The following is a 26908-nucleotide window of genomic DNA, read 5'->3' on the forward strand; positions in this document are numbered from 1 at the left end:
TAATTTTATAAGAAATAATCTGATTTCAGACTCCCTACAAGTGCTTTCCTTCTTCTGTACAAAATGCTATTGGCTAAGTTTCACTCCTTCCAAAACTTTTTTTCAGGGATAAATGTCTACTGATAATGTTTTAGGTCATTAATATCATTTGTAAACAAATGATTGGTGTGTGGTTAAAGTTACATGTACTCTCATCTGTTTCATATAATACAAATATAAAAACAAATAATCAGGGGGCTGGGAATATGGCCTAGAGGTAAAGTGCTCGCCTCGCATACATGAAGCCCTGGGTTCAATTCCTCAGCACCACATGTATAGAAAAAAAGCCAGAAGTGGCACTGTGGCTGAAGAGGTAGAGTGCTAGCCTTGCGCAAAAAGAAGCCAGGGACAGTGCTCAGGCCCTGAGTCCACGCCCCAGGACTGGCAACAAAAAACAAAACAAAACAAAAAAACCCAAGTAATCAGGGTTTTCCTTCTGTCACTGATCACAGCATGTATTTGAGTCAGACAAAAACTTAACGACCCTTCAAAAGCAACAGGTATAAAGGGATTGGAGAAGCACATCATTTTTTGTCAAATGAGTCTACCTCATCATGTAGGGAGATTTCCAAAATCACATTCCCATCATTCTGGATACATAAAAGAAGTATAATCTTCAAGATGAGGTGTGCCTCACCTCTGTAATCCTAGCTACTGAGGAGGCTGAGATTTGAGGATCAGAGTTAGAAGACAGTCTCTGTAGAAAAGTCCATAAGACAGTTTTCTACAGTTAACCCATTAAAAAGCCAGAGGTGGCCATGTGGCTCAAGTGGAAGAGTACCAACCTAGTCCCTCGTTCAAGTCACCGTTTGGGCATTAAAAACAAATAAACAGCCTCACTAATTTCTAAAGATGCAGAATCATATAAATTTAAAACTCATTAAAAACTTGGCTAGGTGCTGAGGGTTCATGGTTTGAAGCTGGCCAGGACAGGAAAGTCTGTGAAACTCCAAAAAATCTCCAAAAATCTGGTAGTGGAGCTATAGGTCAAGTGGTAGAGTGCTAGCCTTGAACAAAAAAGCTAAGGAACAGAACTCAGGCCTTGAATTCAAGATCCAGTACCAGCATAGGAAGAAAGAAGAAGAGAAAGAAGAAAAGGAGGAAGAGGAGGAGGAGGAAGAAGAGAAGGATGAAAGAAAAAGAAAGAGATAGAAAGGAAGGAAGGAAGGAAGGAAGGAAGGGAGGGAGGGAGGGAGGGAGGGAGGGAGGGAGGGAGGGAAGGAGGGAGGAAGGGAGGGAAGGAGGGAGAGAGGGAGAGAGGGAGGGGGAGAGGGAGGAAGAAGAGGTGGAGTCCTCTAATCTCCTTATTCCCCTTACCTGAGGGAGGGAGAGAGGAAGGAAGGAAGGAAGGAAGGGAGGGAGGAAGGGAGGGAGGGAGGGAGGGAGGGAGGGATGGAGGGAGGGAAGGAGGGAGGGAAGGAGGGAGGGGGAGAGGGAGGAAGAAGAGGTGGAGTCCTCTAACATCCTCATTCCCCTTACCTGAGAGGCCTGTTTTCTGGGCCCATATCATTAAAACCCATCTCCTCCAGTTTGCAACGCCTGTACAGCTCATAGTGTCTAGCGTGAGTTTGTTCCCGCAGATCTTCCATGTTTGTACATATGAGCATTTCCCGCAGCTTTACAAAGTCGCAGTGGTTTTCATTTTCCACTAGTCAGAAAAAGTAAGAAAAGATCAATGCTAGTTTCTAACTTTTGGCACACAATGTAAGTCAAACAAACAGATAAATGAAATTAATACACTGCAAAACGCTCAATCATACCAACAGCTACTATTATATCAGACAGGAAAAATTGGAAGAAACTCTTACATTCTACAATGTATTATAGGAAATGTTAAATTAATAGAGTGGGGATTTACTTTAAATTTGGTAGCCAGGGGATAATGGGAAAGGGCAAAGAAGTATCTTTTATTATGTTCCACATGTTTGAGTTACTTCATTAATATTTTGTGAGTCGTTTACAAAATCATACTGGGGACAATTTCACATAGTCTTTATAATAAAAGCATATCACATTAATTCCCTTCAAAGAAACAAAGTGCAAATTTAAGAATACTATCTGTGTAGGCTATAATAATCATACCATTTTTCTGTAATATAGCATTTATAAACCCATATTAAATATTAAAAATTACTGATTACACTTACATGGTTCTTATGATTATCAGAAGACTACAAATAAGTGCATGTTACCCTGTGCATTTACCTATTTTATACTCATGCATACTCGTTTGTTTATACGAGTCAAGAATTATTCTGTTGCCAACACCGCCTCAACTTCCAGAATAGCTGGGACACTACGCTTAGCTCTTACTCTATATTATAAGTGCAAAAAAGTTGTTAAAAGTTCCCTCAATATTTTGCCTTTTTAAAAAGTGAAGCTGAGTGCAGGTGGCTCACAACTGTAATCCTAGCTCTCAGAAGGCTGAGATCTGAGGACTGAAGTTTAAAGCCAGCCTGGGGAGGAAAGCCCACAAGACTCTTATTTCCAATAAACCACTAAAAACAAAAGGCAGAAGTGGTGCTGTGGCTCAGGTGGTGGCGTGCTAGCCTTGAGTGAAAAGCTCAGGGACAGGGCTCAGGCCCTGAGTGCAATCCCCAAGCCCGGTGTGCGTGTGCGCCTCAGCTGGCCATGGTGGCACACATTTGCAATCCTAGCATAGCACACAGGGGGATACGATGGGTACACTGCAAAGACTCTGTCTCAAAAACCAACCGCAACAAAAGTCATCACTCCTCTCATTTACCTTGTACAATACCCCAAGGGTACTGGCGAGCTCTAACCATCTTATTTCCAACTTTGACTTCATCCATACTTCCTACGACAGCAAATGGCATATGTCCCTGAAAAAAGAACCAAAATATGTATTTCATTTTCTCATGTCAGTGTAATAATAGATTAGTTCAAAAATTATAAAAGAGAACTCATTAAATAACAATCTACTAAAAACAAACGGACTTCCATGCCTCCATGTTTAAAACTTGGCTTTGGGTATGTACTACTTATTTTACAAGAGTCATTTCATGGGTCCTATAAAGACAATTATATCTATTGAACATCTCCCACTGCAAGGCATTATGTTACTGGGAATTCAAAAAGGAGTATTCTAGGGTATGGATCATTTTCATCAATATTATCTCTATCATAAAAGATAAAGATAAAGCTGAAGAAATTACATGAGTATATAGTATACATATCTGCATTTAAAGTATGTACGGTCCTCATGTAAAAGAATACAAAAAGTACATAGCAGTATAAAATAATATGTGTAGTTCCAAGTTGATGTTGGTAAAGCACATGCTATACAATTTAAGACAGACAAGAGATTACTGGGAGTATGAAAATATAATTCACAATTAGAAAGGATGGGTTTTAGTCAGATGAAATCAAATGTAAAAAGGGATGGGAATGTGGCTTAGCAGTAGAGTGCTTGCCTAACATGCATGAAGCCCTGGGTTCGATTCCTCAACACCACATAAACAGAAAAAGCCAGAAGTGGCACGGTGGCTCAAGTGGTAGAGTGCTAGCCTTGAGCAAAAAGAAGCCAGGGACAGTGCTCAGGTCCTGAGTTCAAGCCCCAGGACTGCCAAAAGAAAAAAGAAAAAAAGAAATCAAGTATAATGAATGGGCTAGGAAATGCGTTTGGGTGTGGACCAAACACAGCTTAATTTGGGCTTAGATTAATCTATCTCAACTTTGTTGATGTAGGGGAAAAGTCTGGTGTAAAAGCACAAATATTTAGTAATTAACTTGGTTTCTTAGTTGTGCCTTTCTAGAAAAAATTTCCTGGAGAATACAACCACAAAAAAAATAAAGATAATTCAATACTTCAGAATCAAGATCACTTCATTTATATTATTTTATTTTTAAACATTTAATTTAGGTTTTGATTACAACTGAGATATGAAATATCCAGTTATGGAATGTACTGCTAGGCACCTAACTATGGGTATATCATTTAAGCCTAACAACAAGCCATAAGACAGATACTAGTCTAATTTAAGTCCCACATGTGGTTAAGTCTGTTTGGAGTCTCAAATCCGTAATTTTTCAAAATACAATCAGACATTTAAAAACTGTGATAGTTTGAAGGACTTACATATAATAAATTCATAGTACATTTGAGATGTCAGTATTAGCTGGGAGGGACCTCCTTAAAGATTTCAAAGCACTCTGAGAGGCTATATAGTCTTAGTATACTATACTCACCTTTCTTGTGATGTCAGCTGACACAATGCCTATGTGATCAGAGTTTGTCATGCTTTTCAGAATGACATACAATTTTAAAGTTATGAATTACTGTTTGTTTTTCTCATTTAGTATTCTCAGTCTACAGTTGGCTACTGGTAACTCAAACCTCAAGAAGCAGAACCTCAGATAAGAAAGTATACTGTGGCACCAATGCTAATTGGATCTTAGGATAATTTTACCAGTGGAGCAGACTTATGTTCAATGGGGAGCTCACATTCATTGAAGCATTGATCTTAGCAGTGGTCTCATCATCCGTTGGGAACTGGTATATTTGGACGCCATTGCACACCAGTTCACTCATGAGCTTGACCTTAAACTTCTGTAATTCAGTTTTAGAAATTGTATCTGCTTTGGCAATCAGTGGAATAATGTTCACCTATTAAGAAGAAAGGAAATCACTATCTTATCATTGAAGATCTGATTTTTAGTCCTACAATAAATTGGTCCTTACCCTAAAACCATAGTAAATCTCCAATAATACATTTCCTTATCCTTTATCAAAGATTAGCGAACTGTGGTCCAGCTTACTGTCTGCTTTTATAAATAAATATTTGCTGAAAAAATTAAGTTCATTCATTTAGGTTGCTTCCTCATTTAAACATCTAAAGTAAGTAATTTGTAAACACACACACACACACGGCCAGGAGTTAGTGGCTCATGCCTGTAGTCCTAGCTACTCAGGAGGCTGAGATCTGAGGATCAGGGTTCAAAGCCAGCCTGGGTAGGAAGGTCCAAGAGACTTTTATCTCCAATTAACCACCAGAAAACTGGAAGTGGTGCTGTGGCTCAAGTAGTAGAGCTGAAGTGCTCAGAGACAGTGTCCAGGCCCAGACTTCAAGCTCTACATCTAATTTTACACACACACACACACACACACACACACACACACACACACACACACACACACACACACACACAAACACCTTGAGCTGAAGTGCTCAGAGACAGTGTCCAGGCCCAGACTTCAAGCTCTACATCTGATTTTATACAAACAGACACACACACACACACACACACACACACACACACACACACACATATGGCTTTGTAACCTAAACTTCTATCTGGACCTTTACAGAAAAAGTGTACAGACTTCTGATGAAGATAATCACACGCAAGCACATGCGTGCATGCACACACACACACCCCTTGCACAATAATTCCTAGAGATGCTGGCTTTACAGTAATTTTTAAAAAGCAGAGGTCATCTAAAATGAATCTTCATTTGATGTAGGCTTTTATCTCATTTTCTAATTAATTCTACTTCACACAAAATAAGTAAAATGTCATTAACAGTAAGCCAAAATCATCTGCTTAATTTTCTTAGTAATCTAAGCAGCAAGTAGTTAGATGATTGATTCCTTGGGAAGACAAATAGGTGACATCTCTTTCTACCTCTCATTTAAGCCCTGCCTCTACCTCCCCACAGTATCTTTTGTCATTAGACTCCTGCCTAGGTGGCCCAGGAAGAAAACAGTGCCAATAGAAGTCTTTATGACATAAAGGAACAATTCCTCAGCATTATTCAAGTCCTATCACTGCCAGAGAAGAAGAGATGTGGGTCATGTGCATGACTTGTAAATCTGGTCCTGTAAGAAACTAATGTACTCACACAAGACTGATGTTTCCACAAACCCTGATTTTACTCTATTTTTATTACAATTTCCAGCTTTAATTTTGTCTTCTCTAATTTCATATTGATTAAGTGGGTATATTTGGATTGATTAGTCTTTTATAGGGCCCAAAGAAGACAAATGTTTCTCCAACTATCTAAGAAGTTAGCTGGCAGAAAACGTTCAACATGGTTCACAGTAGTTATAAATATACATTAAAAATTCTGATGCTAAGTCTTGATTTCAATATTCTACATGCATTCAATAAATGACACCCACCTACAGTTGTATACACAATAAACTGCAGGCAGATTAAATGCCAAACACCAATGATTACATGTTTTTCAAAAGGGGGAAAATAAGGTATTATCAAGGATGGCCACTTGTCACCATTTAAATAAGGCCAAATAACTTTCCCTGTCAATTACCAGAGGAGTCTTGGGTGAACTGAGAAAAGCCAGCACTTGTTACCTCCTATTTTTATGTAGTGTTCTTATATAAACTAGGATTCCCTAGGCCTGCCTGGTGGCTTGTGGTGAACAGCTATTCCTACAAAAATACTGTGCTACCTATTTGTATTAGGTGCTAAATCAAGTAAATGAAGCAAGTTTCAGTTATCCCTATAAACTTGTAAGAAGGCTGTTACAGCACTCTTTGACTGGTTTGTATAACAACTAAAGGCAGAATATTTTATTAAAAGGGTGTTCAAAATTTAGAATTTGTTAATGTGTAAGACAGAAGAAAAATTACTATGTAATGCCAATAACCTTAACTGTTACAAGAATTTCAACTTGGTTTGAATGAAATGATACTGTTCAAAAGTTAATATTATAAGTCTCTGTGTATAATATGCACCTAGGGCTAGTTCTTGTAGGGGTCAGTGAGTTGGACTGTTCAACAAGTGCTCATTATTTCCTCTGTTTAATCCTGAAAAGCCACTAAGGGAATATATAAGTATAAAATGTTTTTGGCAAACAAACATTGTCGAAGGCTAACAGTGGCTGGGTTAGCCAGTACCTCCAACATCCAAGCTGAATATTTTAAGATGGCATTTATTAATTAGAAAAAAAAACAATTTTAAAGTAATGGGATTATAAGTTAATGTGTTTCTATGTGAATGCATTGAGCTAAATGTCTTTTAATTTGTCTTGGGTAGTCTTCATAGAAGACTCAATCTTAAGGGTGATCTCACTATCACCATTTTATATTAAAAAAAAAAACAACCCAAACACTGGAACCTCGGTAGGGTTGAAGTTGAATAAATAGGGCATTAGTTATCTAACCTCTCTCTTCATTTTATTTTATGCTGATACTGTGGCTTGAACTAAGGCCCTGGAGCCCTCGCTCAGCTTGCTGGCTCATGGTTGGTGTTCTACCACTTGAGCCGTGTCTGGCATTTTTTTATTTTAGTTTTTTTTCAGTGCAAGGTATCAAACCCAAGGATTTGAGCAAGCCAGGCTTGTGCTCTAGCCCAGTACCAACATTATTGTTTTTACTTTTCTCAGATGAAATATGAGTATTCTCAGGACTTTTTATTGAGACAGGATCTTGTTTAGTTGCCTAGGCTGGCTTCGAATTCCTAGTCTCAAATGATCCTCTTGTACCACTTCCCATGTAGCTGGGATTATCGGCAATGGTCACTGTATCTGGGCTTCTACTACCTATTTTATAATATGATAGCATATTGAGCCTGGTAGGCCCCCAATTAACTCTGACACAATCTTCTCATAGATAATAACACAAAGTGGTTTACACTTTATCAATAAAAAAAGAATACCTTTAAACTATCAAAGCTGGAAAAAATTACATAATTCATATTTATACACTACTAAAACAAACACCTGTTCTATGACATACAACTACATTCTAGCTGTTGAAGAAGGAAAAGAGGAATGCAAGCCTATAAATTCTGCATATCACATGCATAAGATAAGATTTATATACCATTACCTCACTTAATCTCTCAAAGTAATGTAATAGCTAATTCTTACTGGGATTAACTATTCATTAAATCCTCTACTTAAATTAATATAATTAATTAATTAATTAATATAATTAATTTTCACATTTGTACCTTAATGTAGGTCTTCTCCCTAGTTCACATATTGAGGAAATGAAACTGAGGCTCAGATGGCTAAAGGCACATGTCCAAGATTAAACAGCTAATAACAAAGCCAGTATTTGAAATTAGCCCCTACTGACACCAAATTATATAATCTTTATACACATTGCACTGTTACTTTCCAGCTAACAAAAAGTTAAACTCTTAGTTCTATGTTTCTTTAACATATGAAATGCTACATGAACAGAGTAAGCTATGAAAATGCCTGGCTTTGTAAGTCCCTATATTTACACGTATCTTATAGCCTCAAAAATTAAAAATGGGGTTGTGGGTTTAGCTGAGCAGAAGTGCTCTTGCCTAGCAAATGCAAGACTCTTGAATTTGGTCCCAAGCCCTTGTAAAAATAAAATAAAATAAATTTAAAAATGCATTTTATATTGTCTAAATTAAAACATATCTTGCTGTAATCTGTGATAACACATTAACACTGATCTCTGTCAATGAAGTTATTCCTCTCACTGAATAGTGTCAGAATGTAAAAGCAGGGTGAATGGAATTCCATATTAAAGAGAATGCTCATGTTCACATGCAACTGAATCACTTAAAAAAGAAACTAAAAATGTAATGTTCTGTCTTTGTATCTTATCTTCCAAACTGAGCTTCCCTAGAAAACAAGATAAACTTATCAAATGTTTTAAAGATGGAAAGAACAAACACGATTATACACATATCTAACACAGATACAGTTTAATAGCTCAAAAACATAGTAAAGCTGATTAAGTTGGCTCCTTCCCAAATCCACCTTGCTGTCTAGGCTCTTCATGGTCAAGAGGTCGAGTGTCCTCAGAGAGTGGCCTGTGGGAGCAATGAAGTAAAGACACACATGGATGCGAGAATCATGGTAGCTGAAGAGAGAACGCTTGATCTTCAGTTCTTCTTGGAGATAGGCCTCAAACTGAGCATCTATGTAGTCAATTATTGGTTGGTAGCTGAAAAATACAATTATGTAAGTATGTAACATAACATAGCCATGTTATCGTAAGAAGATAGATCTTGGTCCATAATACAATGAAATGTACTTGACAGGCTAAGAATATTGGCCCTGTGTTCAAGTTCATTTAAAAATACTTTCATTTAAACATTAATTTTCTCTAAGATGGTATTCTTCTTATAATTATGAATAACATTTGAAGCAAGGTGTATTTGGCCTTTGTGCTTAATTTATTGTACATTAATTTTCCCCATCAATAAAGCTTAGGAAGGAAGAAAAGAAGGGAGAGAGGGAAGGAGGAAAGGAGGGAGGGAAATAAAAAAAGAACTTAAAAAAGTTTGGTCAAGAAGGTCTACATGATTCATGTCTTATATTTAAGAATAGTACTTGAAAGGCTGTGCTTTAACTTGTATCACAGAGTAGTCAATTCAAAAGGGAAAATACTAAAATTTATAGTTTCTATTGATTTAAATTGATAATTGTTATAGGAAAAAAATACAGACAATAATGACATAAAATGTAAACTAAAATTTCCCTATCATAAACTTTCCTATACTGCTTGATAGTGTAACCAGCTATGTTAGAATTTTGAAAAACAAACAAATAGAACATTCACCAACAATACATTAGGGTTCCCTTTGGCCACATCTTAGCCAGCATCTGTTGTTTCTTTTCTTGATAATGGTCATACTAACTGGGGTAAAGTGAAAGCTCAGTGTTGCTTTGATTTGCATTTTCTTCACGGCCAGAGATGTTGAGCATTTCTTCATGTGTCTACTGGCCATTTTTACTTCGGAGAAGACTCTCTTTAGTTCATTAGCCCATTTATTAATTGAGTTATTGCGTTTTTTTTTGGGGGGGTAATATTTTAAGTTCTCTGTAAATTCTGGATACAAGACCACTGTCTGATGTCTATCTGGAAAAAAATCTTCCACCATTCTGTAGGCTGTCTTTTTAGCTTCTTGGCTGTGTCCTTTGCCATTCAGAAACTTTTTAATGTGATACAGTACAATCCCATTTATCAAGTCTTTCTTTGACTTGCTGTGTTTCTGGATCTTTACTTATAAAGTTTCTACCAGTGCCCAGGAGCCCTAATGTTTCCCTTACTCTTTCTTGTATTAGTTTCATGATTTCAGGTCTTACATTCAGGTCTTTCATCAATTTTGAATTGATGCTAGTACAGGTGCTATATAAAGATCTAGTTTCAGTTTTCTGCATGTGGACATCCAGTTCTGTCAGCACCATTTGTTGAAGAGGCTGTCTTTCTTCCAGCCTATCTTTTTGGCTGTTGGTGAAAATGTAAACTTGTTTAACCACTCTGGAAGGCAGTATGGAGGTTCTTCAAAAAAGTAAACATAAACCTACAGTATGATTCAGCAACTCCACTCCTGGAAATTTACCCAAAAGATTAAGACCAGGATATAGTAAAGCCACCAACATATAGTAAAGTCATTCACCATAACCAAGGCTTGGAATCAGCTCAGATGCCCCTTAATGGATAAATGGATCAAGAAAAGGCAGCATTTTTACTCAATAGAATTTTACTCATCCAGTAAGAAGAATGATATTGTACCATTTGTAAAGAAATGGAAAGACTTGGAAAAAAATAAGTTAAGTGGAGTAACTTAGGCCTAGAGAAACAAAGGATTCATGTTTTCCCTTGTATGTGGAAGCTAGATTTAGCTTAGAAACTCATAAGTAAATACCATTGGGTGGTATGCAAGTGTATTCAAATGTATTAACTGAAATATTATAGATTCAAGAGAGATCTCAAATAGTATAATTCCTTAGAAAGCCAAAATCAAAGTTTAGCAAAATAAAGAATTAGGAAGCAGTTACTCAGAAGAAAGAGACAAGGTGAGTTTAAAAGGAAAGCAGTAAACAAATGAAGAGGGAGAAAATGCAGACAAGAATCCAATATATATCCTACAAAATTAAGAAGAGTAAGGGGAAAGGTAGGGATGTGATGGGTAAGAATTTTGAAAGGAATGGCACTGATCAAGATATACTGCATTCATAAACAGCTTTGTTAAATAGCAACTTCATTGTACAACCACTTAAAAATAATAGTAATCATGCACCTAATACTTGGCCATTATATATAATCTCCTTATACAGATTGCATTTTGTTTTCCTCAGTAATGGAAGGCCTATCTAAAAATTAAAATTATTATAAAGAAATAAGACAACAGAACAGAAAAAGGAAGCCATCAATTTGTTAATAAGAAAAAAAATTACTTGCTTTTCCCTTCTCTCTCCCTCTTCACTACCAGGAGGTGAGCAGTCCTGCTCTATAATACCCTCTCTGTCATGATGATGCTCTACCCTCCTTCAGACTCAAAGCAATGGAACCAGCAGCCAACTATTGACTACTGACTGAGCCATAATGTGTTTGGGAGATGGAAAGGATTTCCTCTCTGGATTACCAGAGAGGAAAATCAAATCATAGCTCCAAGTGCAAGAAGGAAATTGTCTTGATTCTGAAATAAGAAAACTTGTTTTACTACAAGGAGAAAACACATACCTCTCTTCTTTATTAATTTGGTCACCAAATCCTACTGTATTCACAACAGTCAATTTTAACCGAACATTACTTTCCCGGAGTTCATATGTTTGGGCTTTAAGTCTAACATTTGGGCAAAAATGTGAGGATTCATGTTCTTCAAAACAGGTATTAAACAATGTGTTAATCAGTGTCGATTTTCCAATTCCAGTCTCTCCTGAAAGATATAAAAGAACAGGTGTAGAGGATGGCTGAGAGAAATATAACTGTGAATTCCTAGAGTTGTTTCAAGGATCCTAAGTCATTATCAGGGTAGAGAAATTAGTATATATTCTAAGATTCCCAGAACTCCTACAGAAGCACTGAAATATTAACATGTTCAAAGATAGAAAAACAAAATTAGTAAGGATTTAAGCTATTGAGAAAATCTCTGGGATCATGACTTCAAACTGCTAACTGATGTAAGCACAAAACACGAAAGAACTCAGAAGAAGAGTTAGTGCTACTTACCCACACAGAGAATATTGAAACAGAAGCCTTGCTGAATGGATCTGTCGACCAGCTGGTCGGGCAAACTCTCAAAACCAACATGTCCACATATAGTCAAGGAACGGATATTTTCTTTTTTCTGAAGGAAAACAAAGAAAATAGTAACAACAGAATTTTGGCCAAAATAAAATATGGGAACACTTGAGTGGATAAATACAATTTACCTAAGGGACAAAAAATGTTATGATGTTTACACCTCACCTAAGATACAAGTGATCATATTAATTTGTAAAAAAAAAAAAAAAAATTGAGGTTCCACACCTTCACATAGGTGCAGACCTTCAAACTATACATTTCTTATTCCTTTCGTATAGGAAGAGTATAGTACAATTTATAAAATTATTATTTATAACATTAAAACCAGGATATCTTTCTAAAACCAGGAAGATAATCCATGTAACATATGGCAGATTCATTCACAAAGAATTTTTAGAATGTCATTAAATATGTTATAGACTAGTTTTTAATAACAAGGAGAATTGTATGCTTAAATGTCAAGGGAAAAGAGGTACTGCAGTTCCAGCTTCTAGTCATGGTAGAATAACGTATCAATTCTACAGCCCTGCTATGACAATTATAAGCAATGCTTTCAAGTTTCAAGTCACTGGAATACCGGAAAAGGCATGAAGACACTGAGGAGAAAACAAAACAAACTTCAAGACAAGGCAACCTATTTCATAGATGTACATTCATTTCCCTGTGGGAAACTCCAGTCACAAGGACACAGAGTAGATGGAGATCAGGAAGGAACAGTCTTACTGGGTTAATAAACTATTTGAGGACTGAAGCAGGGAAACTGAGACGAATTCTAGAATGAAAGGAAGCCAAACTCTACAAATACACTCCCCACAAACAGAGTGAAACTACCTACCTATAGAAAGAGTACAAAAATCCCAGCAAAAGGTCCATGGGCAAAAGGTCAAGAGCAATATCCTGGGAGCTGGGCAGAGCTTGAAGCTGAAGTCTCAATTAAAAGGGCTTGAGTTCTAATCTCCTAGCAGGAAGGTATCTGGCAAGGTCCTGAGGGGCACCCAGCACTCTGCCATTCACAGGAGTTCCGCTCTGTGCAATGTGCCCTGCAAGTGCAATGCTAGTGCCAGGTACAGCACAAAGATGAAGTGCCACACTTGCAGAGGCTGAAGAGTTGGAAGTTCAAGGCCAGCCTGCACTACAAATCAACACCATGTCTCAAAAAAAAAAAAAAGCTGTACCACTCTTTCTAGGAATGCTGTTGAAGCACTCTTCCGTTTTAATTTGCTTTATGCCAAACACAAAGCCCCAAAAAACAATTAACAAATTAAAAGATAGAAAAAGATTTACTCAACATCAAATAAGGTATGGTCATAAGAACATTATGGATATTTCATGCTTGAATCAACAATAAAGTTAGTTCACATTCAAGATAACTATGCACCAAGTCTCTGCCACAAAAATCTGTAGGTTCTCCAAATAGTTATTTTGAAATCACAGAAGCACTTAACTAGAGGACAATATACCAGCTTTTCAAAAGCAAACTCATATCCCCTTTGTACAATTACTTAAAGATAAAAGTAATAAATTATGTAAATTAAAAAAGCAAACTCACGCTTTGTGTATCACAGTCGGACAGTTGTGGGGATATGCAAGCTGTTTTGGGCATTATATGAAACTGAAAGAGGAGGAAGAAAAAAAATTTAAGCAGATATGACACTCCGTTAAGTCTTGTCTAACTACTATAATAATATTAAGCGTCGGTTCCAGTATTAACATTATCACTAACTTCTGACTTGTAGTTAACACTGTATACTCACGGAAAATTGTGTTTTCTTTTTGTATTATATATTAGTTAATATATTAATATTCAATATACAAACATGCAAATTAAGAAACCAGGAACTCCTATTTTAAAGCAGAAAGGCAATTCAGGAGGCTGAGATCTAAGGATTGTAATTCGAAGCCAGCCTGGGCAGGAAAGTCTGTTTAAAAAGCTAGAAGTGGTACTGTGGTTCAAGTGGTAGATTGCTACCCTCAAGCACAAGAAGCTCGGGGACAGTGCCCAGGCCCTGAGTTTAAGCCCCAGGACTGACAAAAACAAAACAAACAAAGAAAAACTTCATAGAAGGGGGCAAGGTTGGGAAGGATGGGAGAGGATGATGAAAAGGGTGACAGTGATCAAAATGCATTACATTCATAAACTGCTTTGTTGAATGGGAACTCCTTTGTACAACTACTTAAAGATAATTCTAAAAAATACTTTTAAAAAATCACTGGAAAATAGTTACTGATTTCTATGATTATATTAATTGTTGATAAAGAAGTTATATAATTGATCATTGTTACACTGAGCACTGAGATTAAACAAATCAAAAGAATTTACAAAAAAAAATCTTAAGGAAGTATAGTATAGTATTAAAGGGCGGGGCAGGGGGGTTGAGAATAAGCTATTTCACTTTTAAAAATACTCCAAGAGGGCTGGGGATAATATAGCCTAGTGGCAAGAGTGCCTGCCTCAGATACACGAGGCCCTAGGTTCGATTCCCCAGCACCACATATACAGAAAACGGCCAGAAGCGGCGCTGTGGCTCAAGTGGCAGAGTGCTAGCCATGAGCGGGAAGAAGCCAGGGACAGTGCTCAGGCCCTGAGTCCAAGGCCCAGGACTGGCCAAAAAAAAAAATACTCCAAGAGCCAAAGTAGCACTCAAAAATCTGTTCCCCTGTAGTATGCCAGAGAAAATAGAAATGTTATGATTGCTCCAACTGAGGTATAGCTGGGAAAGTAGGGATTTTAACATTTGGTAAGTCAAGTTCCTTAATTACCCAATTAAAATAGAAATATTATTTATGGAAGTCCTATAATTTGTCCACCACTGTGCTAACTTGTTTAGGTACATTTTCTTATTTAATCCTTACAACACATCGGAGTTCTGCAAAGTTTCATTCTCATAGTCTAGGGAAGAGTAGGAATCAGAAAGGCTGATTAATCCCACAAGCTTATAGGGCATAGACAGAGGTCTGATCTGACTGCAGAGTTCTTTCTACTGTCCCAATTTGTAAACCAAATCCATAGTCACTGCAGGATAGGAGCAAAGTAAGGTTCACATGAAGCTAATATCAAAGCACTGTTACCCTATTTTTGAGCCCAGCAGTAGATACTAAGGAAATGTAATACTCTTATATTTTGGTGTTGGTCCTGGGCTGGAACTCAGAGCTTAGGCACTGTTCCTGAGCTTTTTGGCTGAAGACTAGCACTACGCCACTTGAGCCATATTTCTACTTCCAGCTTTTTTGTAGTTAATTGGAGATAAGAGTCTAATGTACTTTCCTGCCTGGGCTGGCTTTGAACCATGATTCTCAGATTTCAGCCTCCTGAATAGCTAGGATTACAAGTATGTGCCACTGGTGCCTGGCTTAAAAATATTAAGAAACTTGGAGGCATAGCTCAGTTGTGTAACACTTGCCTGCCATGAGCAAGGCCCTACATTCAATCCTCACCACCACAAAAAAAAAGCAATATTAATATTGATACAGTTTCAAAATGCAAGCAGTATCATTGAGGTCACAGGACAGTCAGTTCCCTTGCATTCTTGATTATCTACCATATGAGTCTCTTCCTGGGAGACCACCAGCCTCTTATGTATCCCTCCACAAAGACTGTACAAATGTGAGTACCAGTTCCTTCACATACAGAATATCAATAGTCAATTTTTCTGCAGGGTATTTTCCAGAGTAGATTTCCTAACTGTGCATCTGTCCCATTCTTTCTTGGGTACAATGTTCAATTCTGTACACTGCAATACACATAAATGCTTTTGCCGAGACAGTCCCCTCACCTATAATTACAAAGAACTGTACTGCAACAAATAGCTTTGCCCACGTGTGTGATTAACGGGAGGCTACTGCTGTCCTGTCACATTATCCCTCTGTTCACCCACAAAAAAGTGTATACATCACAATTTCACCACTAAAGTTTATAAAATACTATAACAATCTTCTGCTACATTCTGATAAAATAAACTTTTCAGGGCCAATCTGGAAACTAAACACTACACAAGCAAGAGTTTTCAAACCCTTGGTGGCTAGCAGAATACATTCTTTCAACACAAAATAACACTTGCCAGTTGCAAACTGTCCCTAAATAAAAGAATACAACACAAACTTGTGATGAACACAAAATATTAGATGTTTTCATAATCTGAAAAATATGTACTGATATAAAGCATGTACTAATAGATCTATTTTTTAACTATGCATATACTTCATCCTATACTCCCTACCATTCTGAAAAGTCTTTGTGTGGTGCTTAAAAGTAGGTCATGGACCTAATTCTACTATGCAGGAAAGAAAAGAAGACACACACACACACACACACACACACACACACACACACACACACTCAAAACACCTGGTGGTCACAGACATTTGGGGAGACAGAGAAGATCATGGAAGGCCAGGTAGACAATGCTGTTGAACTGAGTTGGGAAAGTGGTAAAGCACTCAATTAAAATTTTAAAAAAGAAAATCTTTGAATACTAAAAAGGAGACAGAATTTCTTGTGCAAACTACAAGACAGGAGTTGATTGGACTCAGGTATTAATGAGGTTAGGAGGAACCACAGGTGACACATGAGCACCAGAAAATCAGTGTCCACTTAGAGCCCTTTCAGTGCCATAGAAGAACTGTGTTTGGTTAGAAACTTTGGTCAGAAGCCTGCGTTAGAGAAACTGGATGAGATGGGAGAGCATTTCATACTCAGTGTCACTTCATGACTACCTGCTCACACCTGAGCACAGGACCTCCTGTGCCAGACAGGCCCACATCTGATTCTCTGAGGCTGTATATGTTCACTTGTCAATTATAGAGCTTTTGTGACAAACTATGCAAAATTGCTGGCAGGAAAGTAGCTTTCTGTTTGTACTTAATGCAACCATTGGCATTGATTAGTAGACAGTTAGGTTGGAAAGTAATTTTTGCTGAGAAAAAAAGATAGATTTTTATATCCATTAATCATTAAACTTTCAACAAAATGTGGATTCAGTTCGTTATTTATACAGTTGAGGATTCTGTCCACGGAGGTTTACTATCCTACCCAAAGACAGGCCATAAGACAGGAATATTTCTCAGTAGAAGGAAAATTGTTAATCCGGAGTCCTGCTAAGAAAGAATCAAATGTTTACTCATGGTTGGCTAACAGGAAAAAGCCATTTCTTCTGAGGGCTTCAGGACAAAGCATATGCTTCTGTCACATTGTCTATCTCCCCCAAACTGAGATTTCAAAGAAGATAGCTCTTGCTCCAACTACCTCAAACGATCTCAAATGTTCTAGCACTTCTTTCTGTAATTTGTCAATAGTTTTACAAAACTGTGTGTTTGATTTTGCTAGAAGTTCATAATGTATCCATTTTAATACAAAATCTTTATGCATATGACACATATACATATATAAAACTCTGTCTATACAACTAACTATATAATCAAGTACAGGTTGTGAGGTCTTACCTTTCTTTGTGCTTTAGAACAACATTGTAACTGCCTGTTAGAAGTTGCTATTTCTCTGAGACACAATTGTAACGTGAAGGGTCATGTCTTAGTTACTTCTGAACCCCCAAGGTCCAGCATTATCATCTGCTATGGTCTTTCATTGTCAATGATAAATCAGATGGAATTCCACTTGCAATATTTCTTTTTTTTATTTTTTTGCTGGTTGTGGGGCTTGAACCCAAGGCCTGGGCACTATCCCTGAGCTCTTCTTCGCTCAGGACTAGCGAAGGACCACTTTGAGCCACAGCTTTACTTCCAGTTTTCTGGTGATTAATTGGAGATAAGAGTCTCACAGACTTTCCTGCCCCAGCTAGTTTTGAACCATGATCCTCCGATCTCAGCCTTCTGAGCAGCTAGGATTACAGACCAGAGCTACCAGCATCCACTCAGTATGTCATTTGAGGAATTCATTCAACACTTGTTAATTCCAAATGTTCTAAAGTAAAACTTGGCTTAGAAATTTGACTAGCCAAGTAGTACCAGTAGAAAATATTTAAATTATTTGCATTTCTTCTACTAGGATTCATTTACTCTTCCTCATCTATGCATTGGGATTTCAAGTGGGTTTTAGACAAATATTCAAAATCACAGTAAGTGAATAAACACAGATACTTAGTATGATCTTAAACAGAAATTTGACCTAGCTTTTTTTCTTTTCTTTTCTGCCAGTAGCAGGGCTTAGATTCAGTGCCTGGCATTTTCATTCCAGGCTGGTAATTTGCTGTGTAAGTGACTTATCTAGTTCCAATTTTTTGGTGGTTAATTGGCACTAATAATCTCATAGACTTTCTGGCCTGGGCTGACTTCAGACTGAGATCCTCAGATCTTAGCTTCCTGAGCCTCAAAGATTACAGGTGTTGGCCGCCAGCATCTAGCACCAGGCTTAACTTAGGTTTGTATTTGCCAAAGTTTAATGTTGAATGAGTACAAAACCTCTTATTTTTTTCTAAGTAAATTTTACTTTCCAACCCAATGGTCTACTAAACCACAATTCCTACAATCTAATTACATGCTATGATTATATTAAGTACAAACAGAAAGCCACTTTCCTGCTAGAAAATCTTCAGTTTGTCATGAAAGCTCTTTAGTTGGTCGACTAGTAAAGATACACAACCTCAGAGAATCAGGTGTGGACCTATCTCAGTCTCAGGAAGCATATCTGCTCAGATGTGAGCAGGTTGTAAGTTATGTCAGGAAGTGACACAGAGCATGGAATGTTTTCCTATCTCACTCAGTTCATCGAATGCTGGGCTCTTACCAAGGTATCTAACCGAATATCTTCTAAATGGGCTCTAAGTGGTGTGACACTCTAATTTGCTTAGTCTATTGCTTGTGTATTGCCTCTGGTTCCTCCTAACCTCATTTGTATATCTGAGAGCAGTGAACCCCTTTTTCCCACCCAATTCTTGCACTTACGTTTTTGTCCAGAAACTTTGCCTCCCTACCAGATGAGCAGGAAGCATGCCCCTCTGGTGTGATTATGCCACTGTTTAACCTTCCAAGGCCTAAACCTAGTGTTCCACTGGCAGCCTACTCCCTCTTGTTAGACAGTTCTAATTCTCAGTATTATCCCTTCACTGTGTCAACATCATCTTGATTTTTCCTTAGGGAAGTTCCTTTCATATACACTTTGCTAGCCCATGATCTTCTAATGGTACAACAGGCTAACAATATCAGGCAAAAGTCAAGTTTCCTTGATTCATAGAATTACCGAAACATTTAAAAACATATATAGCACACAAGATCAAAGTTGGAGAAAACGTAGATGCATTTTGTAAACCTTAGAATGTGGAAAGAAATTCTGAGCTTTACAGAGGATCAAGGGGAAGTAAGCTGGAAAGATGTACCCTGAACCCAGTAAGTGATGGTCTCTAGTCCCTGTCAACTCAGATTTTATGACTATGAGAGAAATATAATGAAAAGTATGTGACATAGCGAAGAATGAAGAAAAGTCACAGAAACTTGCAAGGACAGGCAGGGAGGATTTAAGAAAGAAGCAATAAAATTGTATCTCATTGATATGAAATTAAATTTCAAGGCTACTTTAAAGGCAATAAGATGGCTTGAATTCCCAGGAGAAAGCATATCTAGGCAAAGCAAGATGATAGAAAAGCCAATCAAATTTGAGAAGTTATTTACTGGCCTCAGAAAAAGTACACAGGACTAGGAAAAAAAGGAAGGCAGAAGAAACAATTTCTCAATAAACTTTACTTTTTTTTTTTTTTTTTTGCCAGTCCTGGGCCTTGGACTCAGGGCCTGAGCACGGTCCCTTTTGCTCAAGGCTAGCACTCTGCCACTTGAGCCACAGCGCCACTTCTGGCCATTTTCCATATATGTGGTACTGGGGAATTGAACCCAGGGCTTCATGTATACGAGGCAGGCTCTCTTGCCACTAGGCCATATTCCCAACCCCAATAAAATTTACTTTTAAAAGACAGGAATATTTGTGGGGAAGATAATCAATGGGAAGTATGTCAATACCCAATTTCATTTACTCCCCAAATGAATACAATATTTGCTAAAAGGCTTTATAGTTCAGGAACAGAGAAACAGACCCTAGGCAATATATGGGTCAAAGCTAAATAAGTCAACAGTCTTACAACTAGAACTTTAGTACGCGTAGGAAACATGCATATAACTAAAAATATGGACAAGCCACATAGGATACAATGGCCTCTGTCCAGCCAGAGAGAAGAAAAGGCTGAGTGGATACTTGTAGAATTGGAAATTTTCTTACAAATAAAGAAAGGAAGGTAAAGGAGTTAGCATGTAAAAAAGACACAAGCACAACTGGTATGGTTGGAAAGCTTCAATGCTAAGGAACGTCTGTATTATAAGAACAGTAGACCCACAAATGACAAAAACAAAAAAAACAAGAACAGCAGAAGAGATATGACTACAAAAGGTACAGGAGGCTGTGGATATCATCTATTTCAGAGACTACACAAGCACACCCATGTGTCTTAAACTAATGTCACTAGATAAATATTAATGTAAAGTGGAAAGAAACTAGAGGATGAATCAGCATATGTCTGTCCTTATAGGTGGTAGAGGGGGAACATGTCCCCAAACCTGCAGTGGATGAATGAAACTGTACAACCATACTGTACTTCTAATATTAAGCTGACATTTATGAAGTATTATCCTTCTTTCATAAGTCAGAAAAATACAGGAAAAAGTATGTACATGAAGTCTATACTGAAATATTGACAAAGGGTCATATTATTAGAAAGATTAAAATAAGATCATTTAAGGAAAATAGTTACATTGTGACATTGTGTCAAAAAAAGAATATAAGATTATAGTTACAAGTAACATTTTATGCACTGATAAAGCATATGCAGAATCTAGAAGTTTTCTTTTATTTTTCATATCTATTAATATCACATTAATAATTTCACAAGTATGAAATTATCAAATAAATAAATTAACCCAGTAAAAATGCTTACAGGTCCTCCCCTAAATACTACAAGACACACTTATTCAACAGAAATATACTGAGTGTCTATGTGTTTAACTGTCCTAAGCAGTGAGGACACATAACTGGAAAGAAGAAATAACACTGTGACTTACAGAGCTTTTATTCCACTTAAGGAAGACAGGTAAAAAAATGAAGTAAAACATATGCTATGGTAGAGAGGGCAAACACAAGAAAGAAAAGTAAAGGCACAGAAAGGAGAAAGGAAGTAGAGAGGTGGCTTGGGCAAGAGGACAGGTAGTTAGGGAAACCCTAACTAGAATGGTGTCAGTTTGACAAAGATCTAAAGGGATTGATGAAAGGAACAGATTGATGAAAGAGCAGAAGGAGATACTTAGAAGGGGGATAGCCCAGCAGAAGGAATGAGCAATGGCAGTGATCTAGAGGCAGGAGTATGCCTGGTGAGTGAAAGGTAAAGGACAAGGACCAGGGTAGCCAGCTTAGAGGGAACAGGGAACAGAAGGCGGCAAAAGAGCCAGTCAGGGAGGAAGAAGTACCAGATCAGAAAGGGTTCTTGTAGCTTATTTTAAGGACAGAGCTTAGAAAGGTTCTTAGCACAAGGGGGCATGAACTCTGTTATACAAGGTTCACCTCAGCTACTAAGTTGAAAGCATACTGAAAAATGGCAAGCAGAAACAAGCTCAGTTAAGAGGCTACTGTAATAATTTAGGAAAGAGATCATGGCAGCACATTAGCAAAGAAAATTAAGACCTGACCAAGAACTGGATCTAACTTTAAAGGTAGAACAAACTGGGTTTGTTAAAAGCCCAATGTGATATGTGAAAGGAAGTAGGGAAATAATTCCAATATTTCTGTTCTAATGAGGAAGACAGAGCTTCTATTCACTGTGACTGGAGAGACCAGAGGGGAGGAGAACTGGAGACGATTAGGAGCTCATTTGGAACATGTTATGGTGAAGATGTCTACTAGATAACAGAGTGAAGGTACTAAATAGTTGGATAAAGTCAAGATAAGAAGTGCGGGGCATCAGTGGCTTATGCCTGTAATCTCAGCTACTCAGGAGCCTGAGATCTGAGGATCACAGTTAAAGACAACAGAAAGATCTGCGAGATCCTTAAAAAGCCAGAAGTAGATGTATAGCTCAAGTTGTAGAGTGCCAGCCTTGAGCTAAAAACCCAATGGGGTAATCCCAAGGCCCTGAGCTCAAGCCCTAATAAAGCTGGCACGAAAAAGAAAAAGATACTTCTATAAGTATCCTGACTGATGGTAGACATCTTGAAGTCACTAATATAAGGCCTGTACTGGACGATGAGAAGCAATCACCCAAGGACTGACAGTATAAAGAAACCAGAGAAGGGCTGGGTGCCAGGGCTTCTCAGAAGGCTGAGATCTGAGGACAGCAGTTCAAAGCCAGCAAGACCAAGAAACACTGTGAGATTCTTATCTCCAAACCAAAACAACAGAAGTAGAGCTGTGGTTCAAGTGGTAGAGCACTAGTGTTGAGTAAAAAAGCTCAGGAAGAGGCCCTGTGTTCAATCTCCAGGACTAGGGCATGTGCACACGCCTCAAATGAAGCTAGGTGAAATGATACAGTGTTAGTCTTGAGGGGGAAATGATTAAGGACAGAACTCAGCCCTTGAGTTCAAGCCCCAGAACTTGTACAGGAGAAGGAGGGAGAGGGAGAGGGAGAGGGAGAGAGAGAGATACGCCAAACATCCAGGGCTCATGCCTATAATCCTAGCTACCCAAGGATCACCTGGATCATGTTCAAAGTCAGCCAAAACTGGAAAGACCATGAGACTCTAATCCCCAGTTAGCTACCTTGGGCACAAAAGCTCAGGGACAGCACCAGGCTCCTAAATTCAAGCCCCAGAGACCTACACAAATGAGAGGGAAAAAATCTCGTTAACATTTAAATGAACTGGAAAACACCACTCCAAGAGGAGAAGGAATAGCCAAAGAGATGAAAGAAATCTAGGAATTTGTGGGGTCCCAGCAGCCAAATGACTATTTCCTAGGAAAGGGAGAAAGTGCAACTTCTGCTTACCCATTGGATAGAGGATCTGCACAGTTTAACAGAGACCAACTCCTTCAGATTTTCCCAAAAGTTGAGAATTTTAAATAGTATAGTAACTATAAACTACTATATTTAGTAGTATAGTAACTTTAAAGAAAATGTCAATCCTTATCTAGCAGAATGATAGGGTAAAGGAAAATGTAATTTCATTTTTTCACTGTGTTTAAGAGTTGCTAGAGGGCTGGGAATGTGGCCTAGTGGTAGAGTGCTTGCCTCGTCTACATGAAGCCCTGGGTTCAATTCCTCAGTACCACATATATAGAAAAGGCCAGGAGTGGCGCTGTGGCTCAAGTGGCAGAGTGCTAGCCTTGAGCAAAAAGAAGCCAGGAACAGTGCTCAGGCCCTGAGTCCAAGGCCCAGGACTGGCCAAAAAAAAAAAAAAAAAAAAAAAGAGTTGCTATAATTTGGATCTAGAATGTCCTTCCAAAGACTTACTCTTCAATTTGGTGCTACTGGGAAGTAAGAAAACCTGAGACTTGGGGCTCACTGGTTAGGTCATAAAGGGTGTGTCCTCAAGATACATATAATATATGTTAAATATATATATATAAATATGTTAAATATATTATATGTAATATATTATATTTGACATATATTATATTATATATATTACATATCATGTATACTTGTAGAACTATAATATAAATTTGTATAATAACAATAACAATATAAAATGGGTTAAAAATTTGAATAGACACTTTAACAAAGATAAAAAATTAAAATATGCAAGATATTCAACAATGCCAAATCATTAGGAAATACAAACTAAGAACATAATGAGATATCACTACACATCTATGAAAATGGCTTGAAAAAAAATAAGCTGACAGTATCCAGTACAGGCAAGGATGCAGAACAATCTAAACTCTCATTCAGAATGCAAAGCAATACAAACATTTTGGAAAATAGTTTGGCAGCTTGTTATTAAGTACATTTAGCATACCACTTAGAGAGTCTTCTCCTATTGATCAAAGAAAAATGAAAATATATTCACATAAAAGCCCATAAGTATAATGTTCCTTTTTCCATCATTGCCAAAAACCAGAAACTGCCCAAATATTAAATGGTAAATAAAAGAATGAGCAAACTGAGTTGTGGTACAAGAACATTCATACAGACTACTACTCAACAACAGAGAGGAATGTACAACATTCACATATCTCAAAAGCTTCATATTTAGCAAAGAAACTATCTCAAAGGCTCAAAATCTCATACATGACACTATAGGAAGCAAAACCACAGGTACAGAAAACTGATCAGTAGCTACTGGGGTGGGAAGAGGGCACAAGACGGAGGTGATGGAAATTGTGACTATATAGCTGTAGGTATTCACCACATTTTGTACAATTCTGAACTGAAGATAGTAGTGCTTACCTAACTTGTGTAAGGCCTTAAACTCAATCCCCAGCATCACAAACAAAACAACTCAAACCTACAAACTTTGCTGTATATAAATTATATTAAAATTTAACAAAATGTTCTCACTAAAATATAAGTAATAAATACTCTGAAAAGCAGTGGCTAACAAAGAGTAATGAGAGTATGTGAGAATAATTGAAATGATTAAGATACTGTTTCATATTGTAAGCAACAATAAAAGAGGTATGCAAATACAAAATAAAACAAGTATTTTCTACTACTGTTCAAATTATAATGGAGTGGTTATATTCTTCTGACTCTCTGGACAATGTGGTAGTGCTAAATTATAATTCTTTTGTATACAACAGAATAGTATTACATCAGAAGTAGCCCATCTTCTACCAAACAAAGAGTTCCTAGAAAGATCTCAGTGACTCACACAATGAAGAAATGTAACATGACATCAGTATAAATGTATGTCTTTGAAACTGTTAGATTTAGCTGCTTAGAGCAGCAACAGATAGAAATGCTGGAGAACTATAAGATTAAAAAAAAAAAATCTATGTGTAAGGACTTGGGGGCAAGGAAGTTCAAGAACCAAACAACTGAACTTGACATAATTGACTCTCATCCAAAAAAAAGAAAAAATGCTGTTAGCAGGACGCTCATTGGGGGTTAAAAGACAGAAAATAATTAAATGTTTCCTTTCATTTTTTTAAAGCCTGTTTTTACATTTTTAAAGCTGTATTTTTCAAGATTGATAAATACAACTGAAAGGCTTATTTATTGTAAAGCTGAGTATATGGGTTAGTCTGAGACAATGAATCTTCTTGTCCAAAATATCCAACCAATTCCTCTGTGCTCATCTATAGCCATCTTGACCTCCATATTGAACTGCTGTAAAAAGCTTCTCCTCATTTAAAGCTAGTATGAAACATAACTGTACATAAACTGTATTTTCTAAAAGTTCATTTCAGTAAGCTTCTAGAGTTTGAATAGATTCCTTAGGAACCATATTATAAACACTCAAGGTTCTGAGTAGGTTCACAAATGCCTTTACCTATGAAGTAAAGAGAACTTAGTCTTAATATTATTTTTTTATTAAATTTATCTGTTTATTAATTGAACACAAATTTTTTGACAAGGTGTTGTGCAAAAAGGGTACAGTTACATAGTAGGGCAGTGTGTACATTTCTTGTGATATCTTACGTCCTGTTTTTCTATCTCTTCTCTAGGTCAGGTAGACATATATACAATATACAATGTATCAAGAACATATACAGTAGCCACGTGGCCACACCCAAGAAAGTTCGCCTAGGGCTTTAAGTGTAATATCGATATTAGACCATATGTCGACAGTAGTCTTATATGAACGTACATACCTAGCTTTTGAGCTATTGTATTCCCCTAAGAGGTCAATTTTTGACCTTTATATGTTGAGTAATTGTTTGGTTTTAGTTACGTACTGTTGGGTCGCTGCCCCAATCCTGTGGGGAGTACTATTTGACAAGCAGTTTTTAGTTCCATAGACTTGGTCTCTACTGTCTCTCCATCTCCCTTTGTTAACAGTCATGTATCAGGGAGATCATGCCCCTTTGTTTTCTGTTCTAGGCTTGTCTCGCTCAACATTGTTAGTTCGAGTTCTGACCATTTCCCTGCGAATAACAATATTTCACCATTCCTAATCGCTATGTAGTATTCCATTGTGTATAAGTACCATATTTTTTGGATCCATTTGTCTGTGGAGGGGCATCTGGGTTGTTTCCATATTTTGGCTATTGTGAATTGTGCCGCGATAAACATGGAAGTACAAATGTCTTTTTGATATCTTGGGGTTTGCTGTTTAGGATAGATGACTAGGAGTGGTATGGCTGGGTCATAGGGTAGGTCTATACTGAGCTTTTTGAGAAACCTCCATACTGTTCTCCAAAGTGGTTGTACTAATTTGCACTCCCACCAACAATGGAGAAGGGTTCCTCTTTCCCCCCACCCCCTCCAGCATTTGTTGTTGTCTGAGTTCAGAGTATAGGCCATTCTAACTGGGGTGAGGTGGTATCTCAGGGTTGTTTTTATTTGCATTTCCTTTACTACCAGGGATGTTGAGCATTTCCTCATGTGTTTCTTTGCCATTTTTATTTCTTCTCGTGAAGTCTCTCTTTAGCTCCTTTGCCCATTTCCTAATAGGTTTATTGGGCTTGGAGGGGCTTAATTTTTTGAGTTCTCTATAGATGACAGATATCAGGTCTTTGTCTGTTGCTGTGCTGGTAAATATCCTTTCCCATATCGTTGGCTGTCTTTCTATTTTGGTGGCTATGTCCTTAGCTGTGCAGAAACTTTTTTTAATTTGTAGTAGTCCCATTTGTCCAGTCTTTCCCCTATTTGTTGTGCCCCTGGGACTATATTCACGAAGTTCCTTCCTGTGCCTATAAGTTCTAGCATCTTTCCTACTCTGTCCTTCAGTAGTTTCAAGGATTCAGGTCTGATATTGAGGTCCTTGATCCATTTTTA

General features: G+C 37.5%; 1 protein-coding gene across 4 annotated transcripts in view; it reads right to left on the reverse strand.

Annotated features, from left to right (window-relative positions):
• Septin10 (septin 10) overlaps positions 1-26908 on the reverse strand; it is a 49296-nt gene that overhangs the window by 17308 nt on the left and 5080 nt on the right. For 2 of the 4 annotated variants that reach the window (XM_048352508.1, XM_048352506.1), the window contains exons 2-8: positions 13594-13656; positions 11970-12087; positions 11481-11676; positions 8768-8954; positions 4505-4666; positions 2786-2882; positions 1519-1687 (exon numbers count right to left, since the gene is read on the reverse strand). In XM_048352508.1, coding sequence (XP_048208465.1) covers positions 1519-1687; positions 2786-2882; positions 4505-4666; positions 8768-8954; positions 11481-11676; positions 11970-12087; positions 13594-13656 — 992 coding nt within the window. Of the gene's footprint in view, positions 1-1518; positions 1688-2785; positions 2883-4504; positions 4667-8767; positions 8955-11480; positions 11677-11969; positions 12088-12172; positions 12190-13593; positions 13657-26908 lie in introns of those variants that run through there. The other 2 variants (XM_048352509.1, XM_048352510.1) reach the window with 2 other exon arrangements.

Source organism: Perognathus longimembris, chromosome 8, assembly GCF_023159225.1.
Source record: "Perognathus longimembris pacificus isolate PPM17 chromosome 8, ASM2315922v1, whole genome shotgun sequence".
NCBI lineage: Eukaryota > Metazoa > Chordata > Mammalia > Rodentia > Heteromyidae > Perognathus > Perognathus longimembris.